The 27,866-nt window shown below is 42.3% G+C and overlaps 2 protein-coding genes across 7 annotated transcripts in view; one reads left to right on the forward strand and one right to left on the reverse strand.

Moving 5' to 3' along the window:
* The window catches only part of LOC105074426 (uncharacterized), a 34,644-nt gene extending 30,013 nt beyond the window's left edge, over window positions 1-4,631 (reverse strand). Inside the window, exons 1-2 of one of the 3 annotated variants that reach the window (XM_074370916.1) lie at window positions 4,368-4,631; window positions 3,168-3,294 (exon numbers count right to left, since the gene is read on the reverse strand). In XM_074370916.1, coding sequence (XP_074227017.1) covers window positions 3,168-3,275 — 108 coding nt within the window. In that variant the 5' untranslated portion in view covers window positions 3,276-3,294; window positions 4,368-4,631. Of the gene's footprint in view, window positions 1-3,167; window positions 3,298-4,367 lie in introns of all 3 variants that reach the window. The other 2 variants (XM_074370915.1, XM_074370917.1) reach the window with 2 other exon arrangements.
* Window positions 4,632-6,116: 1,485 nt separating this feature from the next.
* On the forward strand, window positions 6,117-27,536 carry LOC123618809 (uncharacterized). 4 transcript variants are annotated; one of them, XR_012509334.1, is made up of 4 exons: window positions 6,117-6,377; window positions 7,491-7,620; window positions 17,635-24,341; window positions 25,046-27,536. XR_012509334.1 is itself a non-coding variant. In XM_074370923.1 (3 exons), exons 1-3 carry the CDS (start codon window positions 6,345-6,347, stop codon window positions 19,287-19,289), a joined length of 1,818 nt encoding a protein of 605 aa, XP_074227024.1. In that variant the 5' UTR covers window positions 6,117-6,344; the 3' UTR covers window positions 19,290-27,536. The 4 variants fall into 4 exon arrangements, 3 of the variants coding, with proteins under 3 accessions (XP_074227024.1, XP_074227025.1, XP_074227026.1); XM_074370923.1 differs by having other exon boundaries at window positions 17,635-27,536; XM_074370924.1 differs by having other exon boundaries at window positions 7,494-7,620; window positions 17,635-27,536.
* Window positions 27,537-27,866: the final 330 nt, after the last annotated feature.

Consider the following 27,866-nt stretch of genomic DNA (forward strand, 5'->3'; position numbering starts at 1 on the left):
TACAAAAGAATTAATATACATGTATAGAAACATCACAAAGAGAAAGTGAAAAAAGGAACAAAGAAATATTTCAAGCAATAATGATGGAGAACTTCCACCAAATTAATGTCAGACACCAACTCACAGACCCAGGAAGCTCAGAGAACATCAAACTGGTTGAATACCAAAAAAACACACCTAGGCATACCATATTCAAAAGCAGAAAGAAAAATCCTGAAACATCTTACCTACAGAGGAGCAACAAAAAAAATTACATTTGAAGTCTCCTCACAACTCATGCAAACAGAATGCAGTGAAACATTTCAGGTGCTGGGGAGGGACACGGGGAAAGCCTCAACAACCTAGAAGTCAACATCCACTAAAATTAACCGTCAAAAGTGATGGTGAAATACAAACCTTCTTAGACACAGAAAATTTGTGGGAATTTATTAAAACAAGTTCTACAGATGGAAACTGATATAAATCAGAAATCTGGGTTTCACACATATAGGAAGAGTATCAAGAATAAAAACTTTAAAAGAGAAATCACACAATGTCTTTTCTCAGACCACACTGGGTTACACCAGAAACCAGTAACAGAAGAATAGGAACAAAATTCCAAAATATTGTGAAAGTAAACAATAAATCTACAAATAACACATAGATCAAAGAAGAAATCACAGACCAACATCACTCATGAACACAGGCACAAAAATCCTCACAAAATATTACTAAATTCATTCAAAAACTGTATAAAAAGAATTAAACACCACAATGAAGTGGGATTTACCCAAGGTTTGCAAGGCTGGTTTAACATTCGAAAGTCAATTAATATGATCCATATCAACAGATTAAAAAAAACAAATGATTGCATTAATAAATGCAGGGAAATAACCTGACAAAACCCAACACTCACTCATGAAAACTATCTATCTCTTAGTGAACTAAACATAGAGGAAAACTTCAACTTGCTAATGTAAATAAAACCCTACAGCTATTATCATACTTAACAGAGAAAAACTAGAAGCTTTCTCACTGAGAAAAGGCAAGGATGTTCCATCTTACCACTCCTTTTCAGCTTTATATTGGAATTCAAAATTAACGCCATGGAATAAGGTTATGTAAAAGATGTACTGATTTGGACGGAAAGAAGAAAACGCTTCATTCTCAGATAACATGATCAACTATGTTAAAAAAAAAAAACAAAAACCAAACCAAACCAAACCAAACCAAATCCTGGAATGAAACAGCAATTATTTCAAACTATACCAAGGTTTCAAAATATAAGGTTAATATACAAAAGTCAATCACCCTCCAATATACCAGCAATGAACATGTGAAATTTAAAATTAAAAGCACAATACTGTGTACATTACTATAAAAAAGAAAAACAATTCAAGAAAGAAATACTTATTTATAAATCTACCAACAAGATGTGTGTGTGGGAAACTATAAAACTCTGATGAATGAAATGAAATAAATAAATAAATGGAAAGGTATTTCATGTCCATAAATAGAAAGACACACTATTGTCAAGATGTTAGTTCTATCCAACTTGATCCACAGATGCAATGCAATCCAAATCAAAACTCCAGTAAGTTATTTTGTGGCTAGAAACAAACTGATCCTAAAGTTTATATAGAGAGGCAAAAGTCCCAGAACAGCCAACACAGTACTGAAAAACAAAGATGACAGACTGACACTACTAAATTTCAGGAATTAGTGGGGAGGGTACAGTTCAAGAGCAAGAGCGTAAACTTAGCATGCATGAAGTCCTAGGTTCAACTCTAGGCATCTCCTCTAAATATAAATAAATAAAGCTTATCACCTCCCCCTGCCCCTCCCCCCAAATTAGTATCTAGTCCTCAAGCCAGGGTGGTATTCTTGAAAGAATAGATAAATCGATCAATGAACAGTATTGAGAGCCCAAAAATAGACCCATAGAAATACAGTCAATTAATCTTTGACAGATAAGCAAAGGCAATACACAGAGAAAAGATTAAGTCTTTAATAAATGATACTGGAACAACTGAACATAACATACAAAAAAAAAAAAAAAGAATCTAGACACAAACCTTTCACCCTTCACAAAAAGTAACTCAGAATGGATCAGACAAAATGTTAAATAGAAAATTCATACCAATCTCTAAAAACATATACAAAAATAAACTTAAAATTGTTTAAAGACCTAAATGTAACACTGGAAACTATAAAACTCCTAGAGGAAAACATAGGTAGAACACTCCTTGACATAAATCACTGCAATTTTCTTTTGGATCCATCTCCTAGAGTAATGGAAATAAAACCAAAAACAAACAAATGGGGCTTAATTAAAATTAAAAGCTTTTGTACAGCAAAGGAAACCATGAGCACAAGAAAAAGACAAACTATTGAATGAAAGAAAATAGTTGCAAACAATGATACTTCAATAAAGATATGGGTAAAAGGGAAAAAACTGAAAAACTTTTGTACACCAAAGGACACTATGAATACAGGAAAACGGCAACCACAGAATGGGAGAAAATATTTAAAAATCATGTACACAACAAGGGATTATTATCCAGAATATAGAAAGCCCATAACACAACCATCAAATAGTCAGCAAGTATAAAAATGAAAAAGGATTTGAACAGATATTTTTCAAGTGATATACAAATGGCCAATAACCACATCATTAGGGAAATGCAATCTAAATGGTAAAAAATACACCAGTTCACACCAGTTAGGACAAGTACCCAAAGAAGAGAAAATAACAGATGCTGGTGGGGATGTAGAATTGGGATCTTGGAAAAGGGTCTTACAAGAACAGCTCAAGGTCTGCTTTAGTAGTGACCATGTCAATGACAACAGTTTGTTGTACAGTCAGGCACCGCTTAATGTCAGGTACATGAGTGGAGCAAAATTTCTATACCAAAGAACTGGACAGTCAGCTGGCCAGAGAGAGGGCAAGCAAGGAGGGATCTCCCAGGCTGAGCGCAAGACCACTGACCCTCAATCACTACCTGCATGTTGCTGGGACACCAGCAGTTCCCGCAATAAGAATGCACTCAGCCGAACCATAGTAACCCCAGCAACTACCCAGGGAATTGAAGAAAAAAGTAAGTGCCCACGGTACAGAACTGAGAAATCAGAGCTCCCCACGGGCAAGAGCCTAGTTCGGAGGATAGGGATGGGTGTGAGGGCCTTACCCAGCATGGATACAAGGGCAAAGTTCTCCAGCATGACATCAAGGTACAGACATATCTGAACCTCATCAAGCAGACACCATTCCTCCCGGGAGAAGTACACAGCCACATCCTCAAAGGTCACACTGTCCTGCTATAATGGGGACAAACAAAACCATGAACAGTCTCACTCCTGAAAACCCACGACCCATCTTCCCACACATCTACCCTACTGCCCAACTAGATGGAGCCTTGAGACCTGGGTAAGAAAACCTTCCTGCCCTGATCTGAATCTCCCATGGCCTCCAGAATACACAGGCATTCATTTCAAACCTAACTCCTGCTCTTCACTGCTGTTTATTCCCATCAGAAATTACCTAAACCAGCTCAGCCTCACTTGAAACCAGTTATCACCTACTGGAACCGGTTCGAGCAATAACCCACAGCACGTTCTATTGGTGGTAGGAAACGCATACTCTCTCCATATTCCCCATCCTGGACTCAGGATCCTGAGCATGGGATTAACCAGGGTCCCCAAACCAAAGGGCTTGAAGAATGGCAGGTGAAGACACGCGAAGGCATCTCAAATACACAAAATGTGTGCGTAGGGGGATGGGGACAAACTCCACTTAATAAAAGTGCTTCTACAGCCCTGGAAGTCTGTGGGAAAAGCGAAGCCACGAGGAAACTAACCGTGGCGATGGCTAGGGACTCAGGCCTTCCTGGAGCAACATAACCTCCCTGAGTCATTCCTCAGTGCTATTTCTGACCAGTTGTGACCTTCGAAAAGCAAAAACTGCCTTCTGCCTCAGTGTTCTTATCACCCCCTAGAGTCCGCCCTTCCAGTGAACGGGCTTTAGAATACTTTTAAAAGCCTAATTCAGTTCGTATTCTTCCTTGGCTCAAAACTGCACGGCTCCCAGGGACCTAATTATAAAGGAACAATCACTCCTCCACCATTCCAGGTGCAACTGGGCATCAAAATTTGTTTCTCGGAGAAACAAGATAGACTCCAGGTTCCCCGAAGTTCCCGGTTCACTTGCCTCTCCAAGCCCCACCGACACCGCAAGACACTGGTGGGCAGAAACAGGGGCCCCGTCCCGAAGGCCTCACTGTCCTGGACAGGGGCCTGGGCTAAAACGACGGAAACAGGCGTCCCCCGCTCGGGGCGTTACTATCTGGGTGGGAAACGGGCAGGGGAGAACCCGCAGCAGCAGCACTTACCTGAGCCCCGACCCTCAGCGCAGCCGCCGCCATCCGAGCCTCTGCGCGGAGCAGAGTGGCCGCAGTCTAGTGACCGGGTCGGCTCGGCACCGACACTCCTCGCAGGCGGCGGTGTCCCCGACCCTCACACCCGCCCCCGTGCAGCGCGCACACAACCTCCTCCTGCGCCTTCCAGCCCGTCACCTCGCTCCCCTCAAGGGACACGCGACCTTCTCACGTGGCCAACAGACTCCACAGCAACCAAAATGGCCGCCAAGTAGACGCCGGAAGTCCCTCCCCGAAATGTTCGCTGACCCGGAAACGCCTCATTTCTGGGTTTTCATTGGACTAACGTCGCTGCCCCTTGGCGCACAATCTTCTGGGTAATGTAGTGCTAAGGTCTCAGGGAAGGGCGCCCCACACTGGAATCATCCAGAAAAGAGCCAAGGAGCACCGCGGAGGCACTGGGAAATGACTTCTAAGGAGGGCGAGGGATTCATGGAGAACCGTGGCAGAGGGAGGTTGCATTTTGCTTTGAGAGCCTTTGGTGCTACTGATCACTAAAGTGCGCCTTTATTAACAATAGTCATTCAGATATTTTATTCATTCAACGTTGCAGTGTATATTGAAGAACAAACGTACATGTGTAAAACAGTTTTATATTCCAAGTACAAAACAACTTAATGTTTAAGGATAGATCAGTTGTTGAGTAATGGCCCAGTTTCAAGAGTTAAGAAACAGCCCAGAGATGGCGACAGAGACACCATTGGTTTAATAGGGAAGGGATTTTACTTATCCAAAGGAAGGTCCTGGAGGGACACCACATTGTGGCCCACAGACAGCAGGCAGCATGTGACAGTAGTCTTCCGTATTTGAGGGAGAGAAAGGTTACAAGCTTTAGAGGGAATTGGGGTCAGGTTGGCTCATCAACTTTCAGCTCGCCCTCTGATAAAATATCAAAATGAAGACTTTCTGATCTAAAGATTAACAAAAATAACTAGCCGGGGCTGGGATGAAGTACTAGGCATTTATTTACTGATTAGGCTCTCTGATTAAGAGGGAAGGTGCGTCAGATGAGTCGGGTGTAGGTGAAGGAGGAAGTGGTGGAGCAGGGGAGGTGCAAAGAGCAAGAGAACTGCCTTCGTGGGTGGCCTGTTCATACGTACACCAGCGTTTCTCCCTGAGTTGGGCACTATCACTGACTATACAGGCAGGAGAGCCTCTTCGGTGGGACCAGAAACAGTGCTTTCCCCTTTGTCCATCTGCTTCAGGGCTGCCCATTATCTCCTCTCCATATTCCCAGTCACAGTCCTGCCTGCCTTTTTTCCTGTTCCTGACCAAAACTTTCAAAATGACTTTCACACTTCAGGCTGGATGCATCTCAAGAGCAATAGAAAAATGTGTATTTGCTTTCAGTTTCCAGTGGATGTGAACTTGCGAAGACTTCACGGAGCCTGAGAGATTGTCCAAACGCTTCAGGGACTAATAGCACCAAAGACTTCAATTCTCTTATCTCCTCTTCCCCCTGGTTGTCCCGTCGGGTTAAAAAGGATGGAGCCCCTCCCTCTCCCTAGAGCCCATTTCCCAGCGCCCCTCGCGGTAATGCTTGGCATACTGCTGGGTGATTTCCGTGCGAAGCGCTATTCGCTGAGTCCTTACCACTACATTACCCAGAATGTCGTTCGCTAAAGGTCAATGACGTTATCCAATGAAAATCCAGAAAGGGGACATCTCCGGAGGGGCAAACCTCTTGGAGCGGCACTTCCGGCGTGCTCGTAGCCGACGTTTTGATTGCTGTGGGGTCCGTTAGGTTGGTCAGGAAGTTGCGTCTCCCGTGAAGGGAGGGAGGTGACGGGCTAGAAGGTGCAGGAGAAGGTTCTGTCAACGCAACACGGGGGCTGGTGTGAGGGTGGAGGACACCGCCGCCTGCGAGGAGTATCGGTGCCGAGCCGACCCGGTCACTCGGCTGCGGCCACTCTGCTCCGCGCAGAGGCTCGGATGGTGGCGGCTGCGCTGAGGGACGGGGCTCAGGTAAGTGCTGCTGCTCTGGGTTCTCCCCTGCCCGTTTCCCACCCAGACAGTAACGCCCCGAGCGGGGGGCGCCTGTTTCCGTCTCTTTAGCCCAGGCCCCTGGTCCAGGACCGTGAGGCCTTCAGGACGGGGTCCCTATTTCTGCCCACCAGTGTCTTGCGGTGTCGGTGGGGCTTGGAGAGGCAAGTGAACCGGAAACTTCGGGGAACCTGGAGTCTGTCTTGTCTCTCCGAGGAACAAAGTTTGAGGCCCACTTGCACCTGGAATGGTGCAGGAGTGATTGTATCTTAATTCTTAGGGCTCTGGGAGCCGTGGAGAGTTTTGAGTCAAGGAAGGACACGATCTGAGCGAGGTTTTTTAAAATACTCCAAAGCTTGTTCAAAGGAATCAAGGAATGTAGGAAGAACATGGAGGCAGAGGGCAGTTGTGGCTTCTCCCAGGTCACAGCTGGTAAGAGGTACACTGAGGATTGAAGTGTGGAGGTTCCCTGGCTGGTACCGGGCAGAGGTCCAGGAAGGCCTGGCCCCCGGAGCGCCGCCGTGGTCGCTTTCCTCCGTGGGCTTCCTTTTCCTACAGGTTCCCAGGGCTGCAGAAGCAGTTTTGCTCAGTGAAGTTTGTCCCACCCTCTCATTTGTTCTGACCGCCACCCACACATTCTCTGTATTTGGGAGGTTTTCAGCTGCTATTCTGCTAGCCCTTTGGTTTGGGGACCCTGGAGAATCCCATGCTCAGGGTCCTGGATCCAGGCCAGGTTATATGTAGAGGGTCCCCATTTGCCAACGCTAATAGTAGGAGGTGTGGAAGGTTATTACTGGAACCAGTATGAGCGTTTGGAACTGCTTTGAAGTGAGGCTGAGCTGGTTTATCTAACTGGTGGTCTCCTTTTTTTTTTTTTTTTTTCTGGTGGGAGTAGACAGCGGGGAAGAGGAATTAGCCTTGAAATGACTGCCTTTGTATTCTGGAGGCCATGGGAGATTCAGATCAGGGCAGGAAGGTTTTCTTACCCAGGTCTCAAGGCTCCATCTAGTTGGGCAGTAGGGTAGATGTGTGGGAAGATGGGTCGTGGGTTTTCAGGAGTGAGACTGTTCATGGTTTTGTTTGTCCCCGTTATAGCAGGACAGTGTGACCTTTGAGGATGTGGCTGTGTACTTCTCCCGGGAGGAATGGTGTCTGCTTGATGAGGTTCATATACGTCTGTACCTTGATGTCATGCTGGAGAACTTTGCCCTTGTATCCATGCTGGGTAAGGCCTTCACATCTGCCCCTGTCCCCTGAACTGCCTTTCTTCTTTTCCCCTTGGACAGCTCTATCCTTTTCACATCTAGACCATGGCTGCTACTTCCTACTTCAGTCCCTTGGGGATGTGCTCTGTTTACAGTGGCTATGTTGAGTGAATCCCTGCTCTGTAGACCCAGCATCTTGCAGGCAATGATTGAGGGTCAGTAGTCTTGCGCTCAGCCTGATAAATCCTTCCTTTCTTGTCCTCTCTTTGGTCAGTTGACTGTCCATTTCCATGGTACTTAAGTTTTGCTCCATTCCTTTATCTGACATTGATTTGTGCCTGATTGTGCAACAGACTGTAGGCAGTGATATGGTCATTACTAAAACAGACCATAAGCTGTTCTTGCAAGACCCTTTTCCAAGGTTTCAGTTCTTCTACTTCTGTGAAGTAGTATATCTTTACCATTTTATGATTTTCCCCTAAAGTTGTGCCATTTGTGTATCTTTAGGAAAACACCTAGTCAAATCCTTTTTCATTTTTTAATTACTTTGTGTTTCTGGTTGTTGTGTTATAGGTTTTATTTATATATTCTGGATATTAATCCCTTGTTGTATACATGATTTTAAAATATTTTCTCCCATTCTGTGGTTGCCTTTTCCCTTATGTTCAGAGTCCTTTGATGTACAAAAGTTGTTCAGTGTTTTTCTTTCTTCCTCCATCTTTCTTGATGTATAATTTGACAAATAATGTTGTGTTAGTTAAAGGTATGCACCAAAAATTGATCATTTTTATGAGGTCCAGTGTGTCAATGTTTTCTTCTGTTTTTCTGCCTTTGTTATTGTCGTCAAGAAATCATAAGTGGATCCAGCATTTTGAAGTTTTTCTCTTTTGTTTTTTTCTAAGAATTTTATCATTTTGGCGCTTATGTTTAGGCCTTTGGTACATTTTGAATGAATTTTTGTATATAGTGTTAGGTAAGGTTGGTTCAACTTCAGTGTTGTACATGTGGATATCCAGTTTTCCCTGTACCCTTTGTTGAAAAGACTGTCCTTAGTGAATGGTAATGGTCCTCTTTTCAGAAACTATTTGATGATGTGTGTGAGGGTTCATTTTTAGAGTCTGTTCTCTATCCTTTTCCATTGGAGTATATATCCATCTTTATGCCACTGGCGTGCTATTTTGATTACTGTAGCTTTTTGATAAATTTTGAAATCAGGTGGCATGAGTCCTACAACTTTGTTCTTTTTCACAATTGTGTTGTCTCTATGGAATCCCTTTAGAGTCTATATGAATTTTAGGATGAGGTTTTCAATTTCAAAGATTTTTGGAATATTGATAGGGATTGCATTGAATCAAGTGTTCCACTGGAGTGTTCAAATTGATAAATCTACACTGACATTTCATTATCACTCAAAAGCTGAAGTTTGCATTAGTGTTCACTATTGGTGGTGTTCATCTTTGGGGTTTGATAAATGTAGGATGACATGTTCACCATTATAGTATTATATAGAATTTTTCAGTGCACTGAGAATCCTTCATGCTCCATCTCGTCATCCTTTCCTCCCCTGTACTCCTTGGTAACCACTGATTTTTTTAGACTCCTTAGTTTCCCTTTTCTAATATGTCATATAGTTAGCATCATACAGTATGAGCCTTTTCATTTTGACTTCTTTCACTTAGTAGCATGAATTTAAGTTTTCTGCGTGATGTTTTCATGACCTGATAGCTCTTTCGCATTTAGTTCTGAATAATGTTCCCGTTATCTGGATGTACCATGTTTCTCCATTCATCTACTGAAGGACTTCTTGATTACCTCCAAGTTTTGACAGCCAGGAATAAAACTGCTCTAAACACCTGTGAAAATTTTTGTGTAGATGTAAGTTTTCAACTCTTATGTGTAAATACCAAGGAGTATAATTACTGGATGATATAAGAATGTGTTTAGTTTTGTAGGAAACTACCAAAGTGTCTTTCAAAATGGGGTGTACAGTTTTGCATTCCACCAAGCAATGGATGAAATTCCTCTTGTTCCATATCCTTACCAGCATTTCATGTTGTCAGTTTTTGAAATTTGGCTATTCTTATAAGTATGTGATTGTATCTCCTTTTGAGTTTAATTTGCATTTCCTTGCATCTTTGTATATGCTATAGTGTCATCTGTATATTCTCTTTTAATGAGGTGTCTGTTAAGGTCTTTGGCCCATTTTTAAATTGGGTTGTTATTTTTTTACTGAGTTTTTTCCCCCCATTTTTAAAAAAATTGAAGTATAGTTGGTTTACAATGTTGTATTAGTAGTTCCTGTTATACAGCTTAATGGTTCAGCTGTATGTATATATGTGTACGTGTGTGTGTATATATATGTATACATATACGTATATACACAGACACAGACATACATTCATTTTCATTACAAGTTATTACCAGCCAGGGGGAGGGTATAGCTCATGGACAAGGTCCTGGGTTCAATCCCTAGTTTTCCGTTAAAAATAATTATACCTAACTACCTTGCCTCTCCCCCGCCAAAAGTTACTACAAGCTATTGAATATAGTTCCCTGTGCTATACTGTAGGACCTTGTTATTTATCTATTCTGTACATAGTTTATATCTGCCAATCCAAAACTCCCAATTTATCCTTCTTTGCCCACCCCAGTACTGTAAGTTTGTTTTCTATATCTGTGAGTCTCTTCCTCTTTTGTGAATACATTCCTGTCATTTTTTTTAGATTCCACACATAAGTAATATTATATGACATTTGTCTTTCTCTGACTGACTTAACTTAGTATGATAATCTCTAGTTCCATCCATGTTGCTGCAACTGACATTATTTTATTCCTTTTTATGGCTGAGTGATATTCCATTGTATATATATATCACAGCTTCTTTATCCAGTCATTTGTCGATGGACATTTAGATTGCTTCCACGTCTTGATTATTGTAAAAAGTGCTGCTATGAATATTGAGATTTGACTTCAGGTTTTGTTTGTTCTTCCTTTTGTGATTTTTTTTCCAATGGTAGGTTAGGTTGTTTATTTGAGATTCTTGTTATTTCAGGAAGGCCTGTATAGATATCAACTTCTGTCTTAAGATGGTTTTTGCTGCAGTATTCGTTTACTTTTAATCTATATGCATCTTTGTGTTTAAAGTAGGTTTCTTGGAGGACTTAAGTCCTGTGTTTTGACCCACTCTGATCATTTCTCTTTTAATTGGTATATTTAGACTACTTTTAATTAATGGTATAGTTGTATAAATATCTAACGTATTTGTCATCATTTTCTATTCATTTTCCTTGTTCCTTTTTTCTCTTTTATTCTTACACTCTTATTTTAGTGGTTTCAATCCAGCATTTAGTGATTGCATTTTCTGTCCTTTGTTAGCCTATCAGCTATACTTCTTTCTTTTCATTTTTTCATGTAGTTGCCCTAGAGTTTCCAATATATATTAACAACTAATTGAAGTCCACTTTCAAGTAACATTATATGGCTTCATGAGTAGTTTGGATATGTTGTAACTTAAACAGAAATCCTAGTTGCTTTCTTTTCCCCGTTGTATTGTTGCTGTCATGCATTTTACTTTTACCTAGGCATATGTTAAGTGTGGGTATATAAAAATATGTAATGGAGTACCTTTTTGCCATTGTTCTTTTCCACAAACTGTCATCTGTTAGATCTGAACAGATTTTTTTTGAAAGAAGACATGCAAAGGCAGACAGCTATGTGAAAAGGTGCTCAGTATCACTAATGGTCAGGGAAATGCGAATCAAAACCACAGTGGGATATCACCTGACACCTATTATGTCTGTTATCAAAAAGACAAGAAGTAAGTGTTGGTGAAGATGTAGGGAAAAGGGATCTCTTGTGCAGTGTTGATGTAAATTGTTGCAACCACTATGGGAAACAGTATGGAGAATCTTAGATAAACTAAAAAAGGAATAACATGATCCAGCAGTTCTACCTCTTTGTATTTATTTATCCAGTCCAAAGGGAATGAAATCATCATCTCAAAAAGATATCTTTACCTCATGTTTATTGCAGGATTATTTACAGTATTCAAGACATGGAGACAATGTAAGAGTCCATTGATGGATAAATGGATAACAAAAATGTGCTACATACGGAGTATTTTTCAATATTCAGCCATTAAAAAAGGAAGGAAATCCTGCCATTTGCAACAATAGATGGACCTTGAGGGCATTATGTGAAGTGAAATAAGTCTGACAGAGAAAGACAAATACAGTTATCCCTCAGTTTCAACAGAGGACTGGTTTCATGAGCCCCTGAACACTGAAATCTGCAGATGCTGAAGTCCCACAGTCAGCCCTCTGATGCTGAGGCTTTGCATTTGTGGATTCATCCACACACACATCGTGTAATGCTGTGTGTATGTGATGAAAAATATCCATGTATAATTGGACCCATGCAATTCTAGCCCATGTTGTTCAAGTGTCAGATGTACTATGGGATTACACTTACATGTGGACTCTTTAAAAAAACAACAACAACAAACACACAGCAAACTCAGATATAGAGAACAGATTAGTAATTGCCAAAGCAGATGATGGTGAGTGTGTGAAAGAAATGTGCAGATGGTGTCAGAAGCTACAAACTTTCAGTTGTACGATGGGGTTGTAATGCACAGCACAGTGACTGTAGTTAATAATAGTGTATTGTATATTTGAAAGTTGCTGAGACAGTAGATCTTTAAAGTTCTCATCACAAGAAAAAAATTGTAATTATGATGTTAACTTACTGTGGTTATCATTGTACAATGTATACATACATCAAAGCATATTGTACACTTTAACAAATACAGTGTTACGTGTCAGTTACATGTCATTGAAATATTTTCATTCTCTGTTCTATTTATGTGGAACCCAAATTTCTGATCTATATCATTTTCTGTTTCTCTGAAGAACTTCTTTTAATTAATTCCCACAATTTTCATGTGTCTAAGAAAGCCTTTATTTCAGTATCACTTTTGAAGGGTAATTTTGCTGGATACCCAATTCTAGGGTAGTATGGTTTTCAACATGCCCCCTCCACCCCAACTCCAGCACTTTAAATGCTTCACTCCATTCTCTTGTTTGCATGAGTTGTGAGAAGAACTCAAATGAAATTCTTTTTATCGCTCTTCTATAGGTAAGGTGTTTATTCATTGGGCTTCTCTCAGGATTTTTTTTTCTGCATTTGAATGTGATATACGTAGGTATAGTTTTTTGGGGATTCAGCATGCTTTGTGTTTTCTGAGTTTCCTGGAGCTGTGGGTTGGTGCCTGATGTTAATTTCATGAACATTCTCCATCATTGTTTCAAATATTTCTTCTGTTTCTTTTTCTCTTTCTCCTTGTGATGTTTCCATACATGTATGTTAGACCTTTTTGTTGTCCCATAGTTCTTGGATATTCTGTTCGTTTTTCTTAATCTTTTTTTCTATTTCCTTTTCAATTTTGGGAGCTTCTCCTAGGATAACATCAAGCTCAGAGATTCTTTCCTCAGGTATGTCCAGTCTGTGAATAAGCCCATCACAGTCATTCTTCATTTCTTTTATGGTGTTTCTGACTTCTCTTTTTGGTTTTTTTCTTAGAATGTCCTACCTCTTACTTCATCGCCCTTCTGGTCTTGTGTAATGTCTGCTGCTCTAATGAGTATATTGATCATAATTGTTTTATATCACCAATGTGATCATTACAACATCCCAGTGATTTCTGGTTTTGGTTCTGAAGCTTCTTGTCTCTTCAAAACTTGTTTTTTGCTCTTTAGTGTGCCCTATAATTTTTTCTTGGTAACTAGCATGATGTATTTGGTGAAAGGAACCATTGTAAATAGGTCTTTATTGGTGTGTTGATAAAATGTGGTGAGGGAAACATGCATAGTCCTGTAAGCATTCATAGTATGTTTAATTTTCAATCTTTTAATGAGCCTCTGTGTCTGGACTGTAAACCTCACAAGTGCTTCTCAATTTATGTTCCACTCCCTTAAGTGGGACAGGATGGGTAGAAGGGGCTGGAGCTGGATATTTCCTTTTTCCAAGATGAGTTAGGCTCTGGTAAAACCACAGCAGATTAGGCCCTGTTTAAATAGTTTCTACTGAGGGTAGCCCTTGTTAAGAAGAACAGAATGTTGTGGCTATTTTATTTGTCTAATCTTTATCATTTTCCTTTTCAGAAAGGTTTGTTTAGTTTGTTCTTTTTGTAGTTCCTCAAGTTGTAAAGATAGATTGTTGATTCATGACATTTCTTTTTTAATGTAAGCATTTGTACTTGCCAGTTTCCATCTAAGTGATACTTTTGCTGCATCCTGTAAGGTTTTAGTATGTTATATTTTTGTTTACATTAGTCTCTAAGGATTTTCTGATTTTCCTTGTGATTCTCTTATTGGACTTATTGGTTGTTTAAGAGCATGTTGTTTCAGTTCCACACATTTGTATTTCAGTTTTCTGTATGTTACCGACCTCTATCTTCATTGTATTATGGTTGGAGAGGATAGTTTGTATGATTCTTATCTAATTAAATCTATTTTTCCCTTGATTATTGAGAGTGGAGTATTGAAGTCTCCAAATATTATTGTAGAACTATTTCTCCTTTCAATTCTGTCAGTTTTTGCTTCATATATTTTGAAGGTCTGTTACTGGGTGTATGCATATATTTATAATTATTGTGTCATTTTAAGTTGAATCTCTTGTTGAAATATACCATTCCCCTTTGTACTAGTTTTAGACAGAAAATCTTTATTGTTTGCTATTAATAATAACCACTTCTGCATTCTCTTGGTTACTATTGCATGAAATACCTTTTTCTGAGTTTTTATTTTCAACATTTTGGTCTTTTTTTGAAAGCATATAGTTGAATCTTTTTAAAAAAATCTGTTTTGCCAATTAGTCTTTTGCTTTGTGAGTTTAATCCAATTTCATTTAGAGCAATTACTGATGAGAGGTACTTTTTGTCATTTTGCTTTGTTTTCTATATTCCTTAGAGTGTTCTTGTCCTTTATTTTTTGTTATTTACTCATTTTGTATTTAGCTGATTTTTTTGTAGTGAAATGTCTTGATTTCCTTCTCATTTCCTTTGTGTAAATTACATAGCTTCCATTGTAGTTACCGTGGGGATTACATTTAATATCCTAAAGCTCTAGTATACTAATTGAAATTTATACAAGCTTACCATCAATATCATTTTTAAAAAAATCTCTGCTTATGTACAGCTCTGTCCCCACCATTTTCAGTTAGTGGTTTCACAAAATTACATTTTTATATGTTGTATGTTTAAACTGGAACTAATATTTTAAAAGGCCTATTAGTATTTGAAATAATGTAAAAAACCAAAAAGTGCAGTTATAAAATTACAATAAAAGTAGTAGCTTTTATAATTTTATATGGACTTACCCTTGCCAAAGACTATTACTTTTTTTAAAAACATCTTTATTGTAGTATAATTGCTCTACAGTAAACTACGCATGTCTCAGATGTACAATTTTATGAATTTTGGTAGATACTTATGCCTATGAAGCCAGCACCGCAATCCAGATAGCTAACATTTCCCTCACTCCCCAAGAGGTGCAAGTTTCAAATTCCCAATTTACCCCTTCCCATCCCCTTTACCCACTGGTAACCATACTTTCTTCTCTATGTGAATCTGGTCTTCTTTTTGTACATACGTTCAAAGATCATTATTTCTTGAAATAACTGAACTACTCACCAGTGTCCTTTCATTTCACTCTGAAAGACTCCTTTTAGCCTTTCCTGCAGAGCAGGTCTAGTGGTAAAGACCTTCCTCAGCTTTTGTTTACCTGGGAATGTCTTAATTTCTTCTTCATGTTTGAAGGGTGCTTCTGCGTGATCTAGGACTCTTGGTTGGCAGGATATTTTTCCCTCAGTGATTTGACTCTATCAGCCCACTGCTTTCTGGTCTCCCAGGATTTCTGATGAGAAACCTGGTAATGTTTTTCTGGTTCCCTTTTCTGTGATGAGTCACTTCTCTTGATTTCAGGATTCTCCATCTCTGCTTTTTAATGACTTGTTACAGTGTTCTGCATTGTGGGGCTCAGAGTTCATTGTGCTTAGAGTTCATGAGGTACTTGGATTTTTATACTTATGTCCTTCATCAAATCTGGAATGTTTTTCTGCATTGTTTCCCTCTAGTGATTTTTGTTCACCTTGGGAATTCTATTTTCAGCTGCCAAGTTTTCTACTTTACAGTACTTATACTTTCTATCTCTTTATTGTTATTACCATTACATTCAGGCAATATTTTTTTTTCAGCCCACTTGTTTCTTTCAATGATCTGAGCATCTTTCAGACAGTTGTTTAAAGTCTTTTTTCTAATCAGTTCATTGTATGTTCTTTGTGTACCTGTTCAGAACTTACAGTTGCTGTTGATGTGTTATGTTCACTTCAGTTCATCATACATTCCTGTTTCTTTGTATGTCTTGTGACGTTTTGTTGTTGAAAACTGAATATTTGTATCTTACAACATTGCAGCTCTGGAGGTTCTGTTCTCATCTTTAACCAGGATTTGCATGAGGCAGGGGGATTCTCTTTCTTGTGATGTTTTTTAGGGTATCCCTTTCCTGGATACTAATGAGGTGGAAACAAAGTCTTTTCAGTGTGCCTTTCCTTGGGGATGTGCTGTCATTTTAAAATTCCCATATAAGAGGTTGCTTTTGAGTGTCTTAGTCCTTGAATATCTCGCTCTCCAAAATGGAAAATCAGAAAAATGAAGAGCATGAGTATAGAAACTGACCCTTTAAATCCCCTGGATTGGCTTCAGCCAGAGGGGGAGGGGCTTTGTATAGTGGTGGTACAGTTTCCAACAGTAGCCGTTTCCCTGTGCCACACTTCTGCCTTCAGAAGCAGCAGTCAGAGTGCACATGTCTCGTATTTGAAGGACTAGGTTTTTAGTGCCCACTCTGGCTCCTGCAGGCTGCTTGCAGACTGCTCTGGGAACATGTGCACAGCCACCTGCCACGGGACTTGGGTTGTGGAATTAGGAACTCCTACATGCCAAGAGCTGAACTTGACTGAAATTAGTGGAATTTGGGACACTGTATATTAGACTCCAGAGTTGCAAAATGGTTACATCAGTTAGATTCTGCCAGTACAATTGTTTAGGTGGGGAGATGGATTCCTGACACTTTGCTGGATGGAGTGCATGCTTCCCCCTGGCTGAACTAGGGGTTCTTTTGTAATGTTTAAACATGCATCCTTTGTTGTGAGCTGAGTTCCTCTGGGCTAGCGTTGGCCACTCACCTGTCCTGACTTTCCTTTAGGACTTGTATCCTTTGTGTCCCATGTAGTCATTCAGCTGGAGGTGGAGAGTCCTTGGTGCTCCTGGGATGGACATGACTGTTGTTTCAGCAAAAAGAGCTCACGGGTAGCCTGGCCAAGATGAATGGCAGCTGGGAAAGGGCTTGATGTCAGGTCTCTGCTGAAGTCGTACTAGGAACCTGTCTTGTCTGACTGCTGTTTTAGTGCCATTGCCAGTGGCCACAGACCACTTCTGTCATCCTTTCTGATTTAGAATGGTCATTTCTGCTACTTCTCATTCTTCTTCTGACTCCACCCTGGAATTAATTCCCTGTCGCCTCTCTGGACCACTTATCTCATGTGTTCTTTGCAGTGTTTTCACCATAGTACTTTCTGGCTTTGTTTATGACCTGAAACACAAACGTAGCCTTTAATATTCATTGAACACCAGCTACCTGTTCCAGGGAGATTTTCTGGGGCTATGACATACATTTCTGCACAGTATTTGCAGGTCACCAGCAGATGTGGTCCTTGTAGAAGCCATTGACAGGAGTGAATTGTAGATCGTGCCTTTCACTCTTGGGCCACATCCAGTCCTTGTGTCCTGTGCTGAGGCCTCCTCAATTTTGTGACCTTAAGGTCCAGTAATGCAGAGCACCTGCTTCCTCAGTTTGATTCCAAGATTTCCTGAACACAATCCTGTGGACTGGTTCTTTCATGTGTCAGAGGTACATTTGTGGTCAAGTCACTCCCGCCCAATATAGTCAACACTTACATTATAATATTTTTGTTTCTAGGTTCTTGGCATGGAGTTGAGGGTGAAGAGATACCTTCTAAACGGAGGGTATCTGTAGAAGGAGTGTCACAGATCAGGACTTCCGGGGCAGGTGTGTCTCCTGAGAAGGCCCAGTCCTGTAAGATGTGTGTCCCAGTTCTGAGAGACATCCTGCACTTGGCTGAACACCAGGGAACACATAGCGGGCAGAAAGCATACATGTGTGGAGCATGTGGGAAGCAGTTCTATTTCACTGCAAACCTTCAACAGCCCCAGAGGCAGCTGGTTACAGAGAAACTCTTCAGGTGTGATATGGGGGGACCCTCATTTTTGAAGAGCTGCACAGTTCATGTATCAGAGGATCCATTTACCTGCAGGGAGATTGGGAAGACCTTCCTGGCCAGCACTGGTCTTCAGCAACAGGCCACTAATTGCAGGAAGAAACTAAACAACAGTAGTGAATGTGGAGCTGTTTTTCACAGTGGAAAAAGTCATCCCAGCTGGAGCGAATGCCAGAAGGCCTCCCACCACAGAGACATACTTGTTGAGGATGAGAGAGTCCTCAGTAGTGATGGGTTTTGTGAGTGCAGCACATGTGGGAAGGCCTGGACCCAAAGGTGTACAGTTACTCAGCACCAGAAAGTTCACATTGGACAAAGGCCTCACAAGTGCAGCGAATGTGGGAAATGCTTTATCCAAAGCCACCACCTCAGTACCCACAGGAAGATGCACACTGGAGAAAAGCCTTATGAGTGCAAGGAATGTGATAAATCTTTTTCTCAAAGATGCAACTTCATTCAGCATCAGAGAGTTCACACTGGAGAAAGGCCTTATAAATGCAGTGAATGTGGGAAAATATTTACCTACTATTCTGGTTTCCTTACACATCAAAGAGTTCACAGTAGAGAAAAGCCTTACAAGTGCAGTGATTGTGGGAAATCTTACACTTGGAGGTCTGGCCTTCGTTATCATCTGAGGATTCACAGTGGAGAAAGGCCTTATCAGTGCAGTGAATGTGGGAAATCCTTTAGCCAAAGGCACCAGCTCAGTGTCCATAAGGAAATCCACACTAGAAAAAAGCGTTATGAGTGCAAGGAATGTGGTAAATCTTTTTCTCAAAGGTGCCACTTCATTCAACATCAGGGAGTTCACACCGGAGAAAGGCCTTATGAGTGCAGTGACTGTGGGAAGTCTTTTACTGGTAGATACGGCCTCCATTACCATCGGAGACTTCACAGCGGAGAAAGGCCTTATAAGTGCAGTGAATGCAGGAAATCCTTTACTGATAGGTCTAGCCTCCATTACCATCAGAGAGTTCACACTGGCGAAAGGCCATTTAAATGCACTGAATGTGGGAAATCTTTCACTGCTATGTCTGGTGTTCGTTATCATCAGAGACTTCACAGTGGAGAAAGGCCTTTTGACTGTAGTGAATGTGGGAAATCTTTCACTGATAGGTCTGGCCTGCATTACCATCAGAGAGTTCACGATGGAGAAAGGCCTTATGATTGCAGTGAATGTGGCAAATCTTTTATCAGTAGATGTGGCCTCCGTTACCATCAGAGACTTCACAGTGGAGAAAGGCCGTACGAGTGCAGTGAATGTGGGAAGTCCTTTACTGATAGATCTGGCCTCCATTATCATCAGAGAGTTCACGCTAGAGCAAGGGCCTTATGAGTGCATTGAATCCTTTAGCTAAACCAACAGCTCAGTACCCAGAGGAATATCCACAGTGGAGAATAGCCTTATGAGTGTAAGGAATTTGATAAATTCTTTATCCAAAGGAGCCACTAGATTTAACATCAGAGCATTCACACTGGAGAAAGGGCCTTGTGAATGCAGTGAATGAGGACAGCACTGGGGTTGGAGGAGTCTGAGGTAGTAACAGGAGGGAGGGGGCAGGTGCAGGCACAGTGCAGCAAATGGAAACTGAAGCCCAGAGAGGGTGTGTCGTCTGCTTTTGAACTCCCAGCAATGGGTAGGGACTTGTGATTCAATGCCAGGTTGCTTGGCTAAGGGCTTGGGAAGTCTGGTCACTGCACTCCTCCTTCCCTCCCAACCTAGCTTTTGGGACTCAAAGAACCCCTTGTCCTTCCTCACACCGTCTGGCCCTCACCGTGAGAGCTCCTCTCATACCCCTGTCCCACGCTCATGGACAGGAGTAGTTCCACTGGGAACCAACTTTGATGACTTTCCTGTGAATAATCTACCCAGTGTACCCAGTACTCAGAATCTATTACTCCCATTTCTGAAAGGAGGGGTCTGTAGTTCCAGGTGTTTGAGGTACTTGCATGAGGGAGCACAGCTCCCAGGCCTTTGATGACAGGGTTCCACTGCCTTCTTTACTGCCCCTTCCACCAGGGACTCCCAGGTTCCCATCTGCCCAGATGCATCTGCTGTGTACTGCTAACTACCCATACCCATGGTGCCTCTCCAGCTCCCTCAGTGCTCATCTTCCTGCAAACATCCTCTTCTGAAGTTCTTCACAGGGACAACAGCACCAGCTGAGGCACCCAAGACAGGGTCATCATGTTACCTTAGATGTGACACTGGCCTCCCGGACTGTATGTAGTGATTTCCAAGATCCTCTCAGTCCTCTTCCTACACCCACTGCTGCATGCCCTGTTCCCCTGGTTCTCAGTTGACCTGGTCACACTGCTGAGTTCTGTGAGGGACACTGAAGGTATAAGAATGTCCCCTGTGGCCCTCAGCCCCCAAGGCTCTTCTTAACCCCATTACCCATCGCCCCGCTCCTCCTTCCACCCTACCAGAAAAATGTAAATCGCCAGATAATGGTGGTTACTCAGGAGGAACTTGCCTTCCCCCACCTCACAACCCACACTTTACCAACCTTAGCGTAAAAGCTGAGATTGAATGCAGGTGGACCCTTCCGTGGAGAATATAAAACCCTACTTTATGTTTCTTCCAGAAGCCTTGAAGTTGTGTTTTCTCATGTGTTTGTTTTTCGCCTGCGTGTTTGGTCATTTGTACCCCTATGTTTTGCCTGCTTTAATTCTGTGAATTTGGATTACTTTCCCTTTCTTTGACAAGTAGGGGAATAGGGTAAAAACAGTGTCTTTGGGGTTTGACTCAATAATGTGAATGACTTCTTTTCTGCATGGAATTGTGAGATCGAATTCTGGAAGAACATTTTCTCACTTTTCCCCTCAATTTTTGTATTACACACAATGTAATAGCCACAGGCATACATATTTAAGATAAATCTGCATTACTAAAATATAGTCCCTCTCTCTTAAGTCTGGACGTGTAATAACACAGTAAATTAAACCCGGGTTTGTAGTGTTTGCCAACGTCCCTGGGGTAAATGCTCCCACCGTAGCCAGTTAACTGCCGACATGTCACTGAACGTGGGAGTTGGGAAGCATTGCCAGTGGCCCACTGTTATATTACTTTTCCACCATACAGATACAACAGCCATAAAGGGTTTTAAGGTCATAGCTAATAAGCCATCGTAAAGTGGGTATGAAGTGACAGGTTTTGCATATTTGTTTTTAGAACAGTTTAGTAGATGTATGGTTGACTCAAGTTGCGTGCACACAAAACGTACCTTCAGATGTTGTGACACTTGTGTACGCCCCTGAAACCAAGTTTCCTCTTGACATTTCTAGTTGATCCTCATTAAAATATTGATACAAGAACAAACTCCACTTCTGTAATGAATATTTTCAAATATGTATATAATGGAATGACTTTTTTTGAATCCTGATGGATCTTTCCCAGTCTTAAATCATTATCATTTTCATGTTCATTTTTTGTGTGGATTGTATCATCATGCACTTAGTGGTTTTTTAATTTACAATCCCAGCTGTCATGTCATTGAATGCATAACTTCTTAGAATGCATTTCTGAAATAGAGCCCTTTCATAACTCCAGGATTTTATTACACATAACAGTATTCTAATTATTTGTGTATATCAGCATAGCCTGGGACACTGACAGATTTTGAGTGCCAGCACCCTTCAGTGCAGCCTGGACCTACAAACTGATGTACCACTGCTGAAAGGATGTGTGACAGAAGTGAGCCCCTGTTGCAGAAATACGTGAATTGCTGACCTACCACAGGTGATGTGGCCACACATATGCACAAACACTCCAGGGAGATTGTGGAACAGGCATGTGATAAGGATACCCAACAATGTGTGTGGGCCACACACACACACACAGTCCCTGTGGATCACGTGTGAGGAGCGTATAGACTGACTTGAAATGAACTCCCACGTCACTGCGGGTTTGATGATGCACTGAAGAGGATCAGATCAGGGACTCAGGAAACAATCTTGGCACAACCTGGAGGCAACATGTGCACAGCTTTGAGAGACAGGGGGACTTGGAGTGGGGTTTTAAGGGCTTTGTGGGAGGTGTCAACCTGCATTCCTCCCTTGGCATTTGGAATAAAGTTGCTAAAGTGTGGGTTCCAAGAAGAGGATGACACTTTTTTTTGCTAATTAACAACTATCGTTTGGTGATTTGTATGTTTCTTGTGGAGTCAAAGGAGCAGTGGGGTGATGAGTGAGAAGGTTAGGAGGAAGAGCCTTGGGTAGGGAGAGGGCCAGAATGGACATTCTTAGTCCTTCAGTGTCCCTCACAGTTCCTGGAATAGTGATGGGGGCAACTGGGAAGTGAGGCATCAGGGAAATCCTGAAGTGGATTTATGAAGATGGACAGGACCTTGGAAACCCATCACTACGTTTGGCGGTGGAGGCCTGTGTCACATATGGTATGACATGGATTGTGGGTTATCATCACTGCAAATTGGGGTCACCAGTTGTGAGTTTTGTCCAGCAAAAGTCCCACCGCAGAAGAACGAAGTTACTCAAGACTTTATCAAGGCAAGACACTGAGAGGGAGCTGGAGACCAACTCCCCGAGCTCCTCCGAAGCTCTTGTGTTTGTTGAGAATAGTCAAACAATCAAAGTGAAATACGTCATAGGAATGGGTAAGGGGCGTGGTGTACGTGCAGGGAAGCAGGTCAGCAGTTTCAGTTCCTGAGAAACAGAAACATTATAATCTTAACTTAGTTTACAGTGTTGATAATACAAACAGTTATTTTAAACCTTAGATAATCATGAGCAAGGTTACAGTGTTTCAAACAATTGATAATGAAAACCAGACCACCACAGAGTCTCCATACAATGATCAGAAATCATGTAAGCATGGGAAGCAGCCCAGCCGTTCCCAGCTGAGGGCTCAGTCAGTCTTCTGTGAGCAGGAGGAGCAGCCCACACGATGCACCTGCGCCTGATGAGTGATGCGTGTCCTGGCAGCTAGGGCAGGGGATGAGCTATGGTTTTCCACAAGCACAAGCAGCTCTGAACCTATGACCTCAAACTAAGCAAAGCAAGCAAAGTATGTCTCTGCTTTTCACGGCGAGGAGACAGTTTGTAGCATATCCTGCTAGTTCGGCAGCTTCCAGGCAACTGAGCTAAGTTCCGTAGATAAGGTGGTGACTGGTACTGAGAGTTTAGTCTTCTGTGCTTAGACATTTTGCTTTGAGGTAGTAGCATAAAGACAAATACAGGGAACATTGGTTTTGATTATAGATTTCTTATGTGCTTACATAAAGGTGAGAATATGATTTGGTAAAAGCAATCATTGCAATTGTTAACCCAAGTTTGCACTCCCGCAACGAATGGCCCTGTTGGGGCTGCCTCGGTTGGACCTGTTTGTGTAAAGAACTTCAGAAGAGGGAGGGTGTTTGTAGGAACGAGGTGCGCAGTGTGTGAGGTGGAGTTGGAGTCTCTGGTGGAGATGCGGACGTCCGTCTGCATCTGTTGGTTGGTTGGTTAATGATCTGGACAAAGCAGATACAGTCCTTACTGGGAGGGGCTGAAAAGAAGCCAGTGGACCCATACAGAGGAACCATGCTCGTCAGTGGCCTGGCAGCTGTGTGCCCTCGAGGAAGTCCTTCAACCTGAGCTACACACTGTTCCTTTCAGAAATGGGAATCATAATAGTTTGTGAGCACTGGGTACATTAGGTATATTAAAGGGAAAGCCATCAGTATTTGTTCCCGGTGAAGAGTTAGGCCTGTAGATGACCATGAGGTGGAGATGTGATCAGGGCTCTCAATGTAGAGGGACAGAGTGTCTGGATAGACAGGGGGTTCTTTGAGTCACCAAAGCTAGTTTGGGCAGGAAAGAGGAGTGCAGTGACCAGACTCCCCATATCCTGAACCGGGCAACCTGGCATTTAATTTCAAATCCCTGTTCATTGCTGGGAGTTCAAAAACATATGACCCACCCTCTTGAGACCTCAGTTTCCTCCCTAGAAACGGTCCATTTGCTGTGCCTGGATTGCACCTGCAGCCCACCTGTTACCACCTCAAAACCCTTCAATCCCAGTGCCGTACCTGACCTTTCTGTTTCCTGCTCTACCTGAACACCCTAAGTGCCCTCCCCCAGTTCCATGAGGAGGAAACGGGAGTCCTCAGACCTCTCTGACACCATCCATATGTTCCCCTTGGACAAAACCACAGGCAGGGGAGGGGGCTGCAGAGACCTGAGACCTCCCTGTGGATTCTGTCTGAGCCCCCTCTGTGATTGTGACTTTGAGGAATCCCCCTCTTAGCACTTGGCTTCCATTTCCTCAGGTCTGAAATGGGAATATTATTCATTCTTCCCATGGATTTAGAGGGCTGAAGAGGATACATGTATGATGGAAGTTCTTCAGTGCCCAGATGGCCCTGTAGGTGCCATTTCTGGGAGATGGGTAAGGACCCTCCCATCTTCTGTCCATGCCCACAGAAGTATGTTCACTTTTGGGGAGTTTGGTATAGCTCAGTGGTATGGTGTATGCTTAGCATTCACAAGCTCCTGGCTTCGATCCCTAGTACCTTCATTTAAATAATTTTTTTAAGCTAAGAAAATATGTTCGGGTTTGACCGAAATGGATTTAACATTTTTAAGGACAATACTATGACCCTTGTTAAAATGCTAAGGAATGCTTTATTCAGGACTATTGGGATAGATGTCAACACTATTACAATATGGGGGAAAAGACTGCGTTCAAGTTTGAGTACAGTAAAGACAGCTGAGGATCTATAGCCAAGGAGCTGAGTAAAGGGGTCAGCGGATGGAAAATTACTAACAGGAAACATCAAGGGTAGGCAAGGGTTCTTGCTAAACTGACTGAGCAAGAATCTTGCTGGAAAAAAAGCTGGAGAGATCAGATACCAAGGGTGGGGTTATTACTAAGCTGACATTGCAGGTTTCTTTATAAAGCTGGGCTAAGCAGGTCCTGCACGGATGGGACAGGGGTTCAGGTCCAGTGGGGAAGAGCTCAGAGGAGTCCAGCTCTAGCTTAGGCAGAGAGAGAGACAGTCGTCGTCCCTCTTACTCAGGAAGGAAGAGGCCTTCTTTGTTCCTGTGAACAAAATACATTCATTTCTCATTTAGTTGCTTTTGTTCATTAAGGACCAGGTGAGAGGAGATCAAGATGGCAGAGTAAGAGGACATGGCACTCACTTCCCATGAACACATCAAATACGCGTCTAGATGTGGAGCAATTCTCACTGAAAACTGACTGGAATCCGGTAGAAGGGCTCCTGCACAACCAAGGCTGTAAGAAAGAGCCACACATAATTGAGTGGGGTGGGAAGACAAGCGACTGGGTCAGGACCGTGGGAATTGGAGGACACTGAAATTGCCCAGGCAACACTCCCATCCTGGGAATGAGTGGGTCAAGCCTCAGACTTGGCTTCCCTATGGTCTGTGTGGTGGAGACAAGCCTCCTTCTGGTTGGAAAACCACAGTGACATCTGGAGAGCCTGGAGAAGCCTGGAATCTGCTTGAGAGGAGTGTACATGCCCCCGCCTGCCCCTGAGCCCAGGCAAAGAGAGCTGTGCTTTAGCAACTCTCACACACACCCCAGCCAGGGGGTAGCCAATGCTCTGGCCCCGCTGACTGCATGCTGCAGCATGGCACTGTGTCTGTGGCAGCCAGGAGCTGGGAAACTCTCAACCCTGGGATGCAGAGCTGACCCGGTCCTGGGCAAAAGCCTGAGTGGGACTTCAGCAGCATTGTTGGTACCGCCTCCACTGGTGCCTCGGACACAGCCCAGATTTCTGATGGCAGCTGCTTGGCTACGGCTCATCCACTTCACCGTATATGCAGGAAAGCCACCCAGGCCTAGCTCCTCCCCTGTGGAGTGGTATCACTAAAGAGTGGGAGTGGTGGTGGCTGGAGACACTATCCCCTGCTAGAGACCACAGGGTGTTGTCCCCAAGGCAGAGTGGAGGGAGGTCTGCTCTAGCAGCTGCTGAGTTTAACATGACCTGCTTGCCAGGTGCCCCAGTCCAGTGCACCCCTGACCGACCCAGGCCAATGCTCTGGCTCGCTCATACCATGTGACAGTACAGCATTTGACCTGGGACAGCCACAACAGGGGAACAGACTTGACCTTGGGCTGCACCTCAGTGTAGCCATGGATGCCTATACAGGCAGCCACCTGGCTTCTCTGTGCACAGAAGTCCCACTTGCTTCAGCACTCCCCTCTTCTGGGGCAAGGGTCTCAGTTTGGGGACAGGGAAGAAAAAACACTTAAAGGGAAAAGAGCCAGCCCTGGCCCAGCCCCCATGGCTTTTGTTCCAATAACACACCTGACAAGGCGGTGATGGCCACTGAGCAGAGAGGAAGTTGCACCTCAGGCTGGGTGCTGGCTCTAGCCCCTCCATCTCCAGCTGCCCTGGTTACTAATAGTTGCCCGCACACCCTAAGGAAAGACTTGACTGGCAGCCACATCAAATCTAGCCCTCCCTCCAAAAGCACTAGGTACACACAGTCTGCGTAGGGACACTCCCACATAAGGACACACTTTCAAGACCACAATAGGTAACTGTTTCACCTATTTTTCAGAGACAGAGGAAGTTACATAAAATGAAAAGGCAGAGGAACTATGCTGAGTTGAAAGAACAAGAGAAAATCCATGAAAAATAAAGATTAACATTTTACCAGATAAATAATTCAAAAACATTGGCAATAAAAATATTAACTGAACTAGAAAAAAGAATTGACTTAGCATTAAACATTTTAAAAAAGAACTAGAAAATATAAAAAACACACAATCAAAAATAAGTAATTCAATAGCAGAAATAAAGAGCACACTAGGAGTAATGAATAGCACAATAAGTAATATGGAAGATCGCACAGGTGATCTGGGAGAGAGAAGACTAGAAATCACCCAATCAGAGCAGCAGAAAGCAAAGCACATTTTTCAAAAATGAAAGCAACCTAAGAGACCTCCAAGATAACATTTAGAATTTCAACATTCAAATTATAGGCGTTTCAGAAGAAGAAAGAGAAAGTGACTGAACATGTATTGACTAAATTATGGCTGAAAACTTACCTAACATGAAAAAGGAAAGATACCCAGGTACAGGAAGTACAGAGGGTCCCAAACAAGATGAACCTAAGTAGACCTACCCCAGGACATATCATAATTAAAATGACAAAAGTTAAAGAGAGCATTATAAATGAGGCAGGAGAAAAACAGTCATATACAAAGGAATCCGCACGAGGAAATCAGATTCTCTGTAGACACTTGGCAGGCCAGAAGCAGTTGGCATGATATATTCAAAGTGCTGAAAGGGAGATTTGGTGTCTATAAGCATTATTTCTTTTAATTGATAAAGAAGATTATCTTAAATAAAGGAAATTAAAATTTTGCCCAGGAACACTGAAATGAGACTAATTGTAAGGCATAGTAAAGCAAAAGCAAATGCTCCTCATCATAGATGGTTAAATGAAGTTTAACAGCAGAGACACGCTGCAGACCGAGAGAAAAGCTAATACCATAACTAATGCAATTCACACAATGTGTATCTTGCTAATGTAACAGCATGCAGGTGACAATCTGTCTAAAATTCCTCTGATACCTTCAAAGTACTTTTAAGTTAATAAAAATGAATACGTTTAAAACATACAATGAAGAGAATTTGCCTTGAACATGGTATATTGTTTTAGCATAATTTACTGCTATAGAGATCCACAATTAGTTCAATTAGACATACAAGATGTCTGTAAACACAAACATGGAATCATTTAAAATGTGAAGTAGTTGGGAAAATAAGGTATTTTGTTGTATTAATATGTTAGAGACTTAGTTGAAAAAAACAGAGCTAAATGCTGACCACACAGAGAGATCTAATAAAAAGATCTAAAGCTAAAAACAGACAGCCATCTTACATCAAGTATCTATTTTTTTTGTAATTTGGGGAAAATTAAAACCACATAAGGC

Source organism: Camelus bactrianus, chromosome 9 (genome assembly GCF_048773025.1).
Source record: "Camelus bactrianus isolate YW-2024 breed Bactrian camel chromosome 9, ASM4877302v1, whole genome shotgun sequence".
NCBI classification, from domain to species: Eukaryota; Metazoa; Chordata; class Mammalia; order Artiodactyla; family Camelidae; genus Camelus; species Camelus bactrianus.